The sequence below is a fragment of the Egretta garzetta genome, unplaced genomic scaffold, assembly GCF_000687185.1.
Source record: "Egretta garzetta isolate BGI_Z169 unplaced genomic scaffold, ASM68718v1 scaffold329, whole genome shotgun sequence".
Taxonomy (NCBI): domain Eukaryota; kingdom Metazoa; phylum Chordata; class Aves; order Pelecaniformes; family Ardeidae; genus Egretta; species Egretta garzetta.
In genome coordinates, this window is record NW_009269999.1 from 4,450,979 (window position 1) to 4,457,306 (window position 6,328).

At 41.4% G+C, this 6,328-nt stretch overlaps 1 protein-coding gene across 1 annotated transcript in view; it reads left to right on the top strand.

Moving 5' to 3' along the window:
- The window catches only part of LOC104134057 (astacin-like metalloendopeptidase), a 9,877-nt gene extending 5,312 nt beyond the window's left edge, over window positions 1-4,565 (top strand). Inside the window, exons 6-12 of the mRNA XM_035902946.1 lie at window positions 108-242; window positions 894-1,011; window positions 1,774-1,952; window positions 2,079-2,163; window positions 2,554-2,681; window positions 3,715-3,830; window positions 4,272-4,565. Of these exons, the coding sequence (XP_035758839.1) occupies window positions 108-242; window positions 894-1,011; window positions 1,774-1,952; window positions 2,079-2,163; window positions 2,554-2,681; window positions 3,715-3,830; window positions 4,272-4,565 (1,055 nt within the window). The remainder of the gene's footprint in view (window positions 1-107; window positions 243-893; window positions 1,012-1,773; window positions 1,953-2,078; window positions 2,164-2,553; window positions 2,682-3,714; window positions 3,831-4,271) is intronic.
- The last annotated feature ends 1,763 nt before the right edge of the window (window positions 4,566-6,328 follow it).

Here is a 6,328-nt window from a genome sequence, read left to right on the forward strand (position 1 = left end):
GGAAAGATAGAAAAGGATAAGTAGAGAGTGACACTTTTCCAAGCATGCTTAGCAAGCGTCCAGCAATCTATGGCTCAGATACTTACACATTTTCTCTCTCACCACAGACAGCTCTCAGTACTTGCAAGAAGGCGACATTGTTCCACAAAGGAGTCGCAGTGCCATCAGCTGTCGCCAGTGCAATTGGCCCCAGTCCAGTGATGGGATCGTTCGTGTTCCCTATGTCTTGGATCCTACTTATGGTGGGTGTAAATTTTGATAATTCTTATCTTTTTTTTTTAGGATGTATTTTATCCAATAAGTTTCAGGTAGAAACCTATTTCTAGGGGCCACACAGACGGTTGATTAAATCAGTTCTAAGGATTTACTTGTGCTGTGCAAGCACAGGTGAATTGTAAATTACAAAGACCTGAACGGGAAAAAGGAAAGATCAAATTTCCCTGAGAAGTTTGTATCCATAATGTTTTGGATCTGGTTTCTTGGAGACAAGAATGATCATTCCCTCTAATGGTACCACGTGGAGTACCTACCTTTATAAGGTTCATGCCTATCTCAGGGTGGTTTCAACTTCTCATCAGCAAAATATCTTCCCATAGCTGTCTCCCAAGTATCCAGTCAGAAGATACATCGACAATCACCACTATAATTTAAAACAAGTAGTTGAGAAAAAAAGGTTCCCACCTGAATCCATTTGGACAAATATCTGGATAAAGAGGATCTTGCGCCAGGCTATTAATATCTTAAATGAAATTCATTACTGAGCAAAAAGCAAGAAAGAGCAGAGGCTAATGTTTCTGTCCCTGATTTACCCTGTTTTTGAGCATATGTGAGATTTCAATGACATCTGCTGTTGTCCTTGTGTGACCCCCCCAAATTAACCCTTTCTTCTCCAGAGGAGAGCCACATAAAGGGGATTCTTGATGCCATGGCAGAATTTGAAACACTGACTTGTATTAATTTTGTGAAGCGCAAGACAGAACGTGACTACCTCAGCATTAAATCTGCCGATGGGTGAGTTGAATGGTTAATTAGCAAGTTATTTCTACATTGTTTTTCAAGTCTTCACTGCACTCATTCTGTGTGACCTTAGAGAGTAAAGAGGAATGAATTGAGAGAAGAAACTTTGTGTTTTATCACAGTGCCAAGGTATCCTCCTGCAAGGACTCAGCAGTTAGATCAGGGACTCACCAAAGGCACTGAAGTGATGCAGACTGTGGCAAACCACCATTAAGGCAGAAAGAATACCTAAGCTCATATTTTCTATGTGGTATAACACTCACTTGAGCACAACATATAACAGATTACTTTAGGTCTTATTTGCACAGGCAAAACCAATTTCAACTTATGAAATAAACAGTTCTCTGAACCACATAGTTGGCTGTCAAGGTCAGGATTAGAGCCTATGAGAGAATTGTCCAACACCCATTAGCTTGAAAGTGCTATTCGTCTTAGCTCCAGCTCTGATGCGGTGTTCAGTATTTTGGAAAAAAACCTGTTATTTCTAAGGAGTTAAAGTCACTGTGTACAGAAAATCAGAATGCAGGAGCCTCCGTGCTAATGAAGGTCTTCCAGGGAGCTTCAGCGATGATCACGCTGTTTGTTGTTTCCTATGCCACAGTCAGTTTTGCCCTTCTTTAGACTTCATCACAGTGGACGGGAGGGAATCCTTCTCCCACATGATGTGTGTGAATCAAGGTTCTCTCTACTGTCCCTTTGCCTGACTGACAATAAAAATCCCATAAGTCTTCTGTTGGTATTCAATGCCTCTCTCAGCTGCTGGTCCAACTATGGGAAAGTAGGAGGTGGACAGACTGTCTCTGTGATGAAAGGAGGCTGCATGTGGAAAGGAATAATTCAGCATGAACTGGACCACGCTCTGGGCTTTTTGCATGAACATTCACGAAGTGACAGGGATAAACATGTAAAGATCATGTGGGAGTACATCAGTCCAGGTAAGTACCTTTGAACTCTGCAATGTAGAGAGTGGTGTAGATACATCCTACTGTTCCCAGCTCTTCCTTCTTCCCTGAAGGGAGTAGATCGGAAGCATGCTCTAAGTACAATATCATATATTACAGCTGACAGACCAGACTTCAGGAAATTTGAAAACTCCAACAACCTGGGTCTTCCGTATGACTATTCCTCAGTAATGCACTATGGCCCGTAAGTAGCAGCATGGCATTGCTTTTGTTGGAACTCAAATCTTACACTAGAATTAATTTCTATAATAACTCTTTTCTAACTACCAGTTTCCCCATTTCCCCTTCTGAGAAAAACAGTGAGTTAGTTCAGACAAGCCACTCCCTGAGATTAATTCATTATCCTTTAGCTTTCCGTTAAGGAGCCATTCACAGCTGAACTTGAGAGCAAAGGAGGGCATCTTGAGATTGACTCTGCTTACTGCTGGATATCTTAATCAAACCCATTTGAACAGCACTGTTAGTCACAACAATAACTTGTGTACAACTCTTGTTCTCTCTCCAAAGCATGCCATTAAATCCTGAAAGAAGTAATTGTACTTAATGAACATAATTTTTCATGTTCTTTTTGCAGATACACATTCACTAATACCACTGGGAAAGCAACTATTGTACCAATTCCTGATGGATCAATACATATCGGACAGAGAGAGGGACTGAGCAACTTGGATGTGGCCAAAATCAACAAACTTTACAATTGCAGTAAGTATCTCAAAGCCATCCATCCTCTCATCTTCTACTCAGATCCTTCACAGAGCTGTTTGGACACACTGCAGAGGCAGCAGTTTTTTCATCAAAGACTGTGAGACTATTCTCCTAAATTCACGGTACCCATTAAGGTTACTCCGGGAGAGAATGCAAAGGTGAAGTTGGAGGCACATTGTGATTAGTGAGAAAATGCTTTCTGCTTCCAAATTAAATCAAACACATTCACTATCATCATAAGCGGCTGCTGTGCAACTGGCCTAACAGCATACAACATTGTATGCTTCACTGGAGTAATCTGGTTTCTTACAGCTCAGGAGACAACTATAAACCCCACAAAGAGCCAGGCATCTCTGTTCCTCATTTCAGTTTGTATTTAAGACCTGAGCCAAGCCAAACCAGTTGTGGGCTCCTCCGAACTGGAACAGTTTCATGATGCCTTGTCCAGTTTTCAAATGTTTAAGCTGTCATTCTAAATTTAGATATATTTTTAACTCTTTAATTTTAATCTCTGCCAGACGAAATTCTCCCATACAATCAGAGAAATTTATTCAAAGGGAAAAAACATGATGAATAAAGTATTACCCCTTGCACAGAGGAAAGCCCAAGTCCTCCTCCTATGCTTAGAATTTAAGCATTGCAGAGACAACATATTTGAAGTTGACTCTTCTAGCATCACTTGACTTCCCCATCTCAGCAGAAAACAATGTCACCAATTGCGGTGAATTGAAACCTCTCACACTCTTTACAGAGGTGAGAAAGAGATCCCTTGCTAAACTATGGAGCTAATCAATAAAAGCTAACGCTTTTTCCAAGCATTACTTTACTTTCAATTTTGATGCAGATACTTATGCATTATGTGAATATTAGGGCAACATGAGTCTTCATTTTAATCAAGATACACCAGTACTCTGAAATAATGCTGGCAGGTCAGAAAATCAAGACCAGTCCGTTCTGAAGAGATTGTAATTGTAAATCAGTGGAAGCTTCTGCAAGCCTGGTGCTGAAGCAAACTTTGCCTCTTTCTCAGGTCGCTGCAGCACTATTCTCGATGCAGCATCTGGGTTACTGAGATCTGCCAACCACCCAAGAAATTACTCAGATAACACCAACTGCGTCTGGCTCCTCCGAACCCGATCCAGAAAGGTAATCACAGGGTAATAGAGGTCTTGGAATATGGCTGAGCCAACTTCTTTCTATGCTAAGCATTTTGCGCTTTGTCTGCATACCAGTTGCCCGATAAGATCTTTCCCGTGAGAGACATTTCAGACTACTCTCTACTTCTCCTGCATGACCTTAAGCCAGATATGGGCAAAGCCAACTGCAGAGTTGCGATTTTGAAAAACCTCCATACATTGGGCTTCAGGTTTGCAAAATCAAGACAAAGCAGTCTGAGCATGGGAGCGAGCATTCAGTCACAGGCCCATTCGGCCTGAACCCTGCAACTTCACGGGATGAGAGGCAAGGCTGGCAAAGCAGTTCCAGTTTGGGCTTGGCTACAGCTCAGATTCTGTCTGTTTTAAAGGATGCTCCATTAAAGAAGTCATATACATGTATATTAAAGGCTGTTTTTCTCTTCCCTTCCAGATTTCCCTACCCTTTCAAGCCTTTGACCTGCAGAAAACCAGAGGCTGTCAGGGTGATTATGTTAAAGTTTATGATGGATCCAGCAAATCTTCTGCAGTTCTGATGGACAAGACCTGTGGATCAAAGCTACCCAATGACATAGTTGCTTCTGGTAATCTTATGCTTGTTGAGTTCATCACAGATGGTGCTGATACAGCTTCTGGTTTCCAAGCCGTCTTTACTTCTGGTAGGTCTGAGAACAAGGAGGATGGCAAAGAAAAACAATCTGTGTCAAATCAGCCTTCCTCTTCATAGAGGAAAAACATTGTCTGAGGAACTGCTCTCTAGAGCCATCACTTCCTACCTTGCTTTTGATAGAAAGGATCAGTCCTACACTGATCCCATTTATTCGTTCAGGCAGATGGGGCCACACTCAGGAAAAGTGGTGTTAGCCAGGTGATTCACTGTTTGCCTTGCCTCTCAGATATATGCCACTCCAAATCCATTAAGAGTAACATCAACTTAATGTTACTGCTAGTGTAACTAGTACAGTAGAAAGACAAGAAATCATAGTGCAGTATTTAAATATACTGCTCCTCTGAAAAAGATGCAGTCTTTAATCATACAGTTCAGAGGGTGAGACAGATCTGTGGTGAACCAGGTCACCCAGCCCCATGGCAAGAAGAGAGGCAGTTTCCATGGTCAGGATCCCTGGAATGTCCCATTTAGTTAAGAACTAAGGCCAGAAGTATATAGTTAAGTTACAACAGGCTTCCAAGTTAGCATGTATCACCTGGAATAAAGGAATGCCTGTGTGCATATCGGTAGCCCCCAGCAACTGCACAGTAGTGCACCTTGCCTTCGTATGAAAGCTTGCCTAAGTTAGCATGAAAGAAAGCTCAGCTATGTCGTCTTACCTTGTATTTGCCATGGGATAAGAAACAAGCACGCAGAGTTTGCATAAATCCACTGAAATGCAGTAACTTAACTGCATACCCAAACCAATGCAGCAATTTTGCATTGTCTCTATGTGGTGTCTGCTTCTGTCCACTGTAGCTACAGAAGGGAAGAATAAGAAAAGTCCCCATGCCACTTTGATGTATCAACAACTATAAAACAATCCTAGTTGTCTAATAAAATGTGATTTAACATTTACTTATTTTAGAGATACTACGGTTTGTTCAGAGAGCTCTGAAAGCTAAATGTTCTCTCATTCCACTTACAGTGAGGACCCAAAGAAAACCTAGCATCCCCAACTGACTGATTGAAGAAGAACCTATTCTGTGAATATTGAAATTATGTGTTTCCTACTTTGCTCCTATTCTGGCTTGGATCAGTATGAAATTTAATTCTATTAAGAATCGAAGTTTTCATCTTCCTGAGAAAGTTTATTCCCCAAGCCATATAAATGTATGGATTCTATACACCCGGTGTGCTCCTCCTTTTGTCTGCACAGTTAAGTTATTACCTCTTTCTATTTAAAAATTGAATAAAAAAGCTTCATTAAAAAAAAAAAAGAAGTTTCTATTTCTATTTTCCCGTACTCCCTTCCAGCCATACACACTATCAATGTGATCTTACTTCTTAGCCCCCTTCATTCAGCCACAGGGGGATCTCCTACGTATGCCACTGACATCTTCACAGGTTTATTTAGTTAACTAAAGAGACCAGCTCCAAACTTTACAAATTCATTTTATAATCTTCACAGGCTTGAGCATGAAAAGGTCTTAGATACAGACTCTTCTCCCAGCCCGACATTCAAGCTTCCAAAAATGACGTCTCCCTTAACAATCCCGTTATATCCTCAAATTGCAAGCAAGATGGACAAGACAAAACTGTTGCCGGTAAAGGGCTGGTACTTCCCATTCCAATTTTCCTTGTACAGTTCTGGTAGGCAGGGGACAGCTAAGGGTGTGCTTGCTTATCCACAGCCATTTTTAGACCACAGATATGGTTAAGCCTGTCACAGGAGAAGAGGTGGGCTAGGTAATGCTGCCAGAGTTCATGCAGATCTTCAGCTCTTCAGGGAAGAAGGTTTTTTTTTGTCAGGCAAGAAGCTAAACTTTCCTCTTCTGACC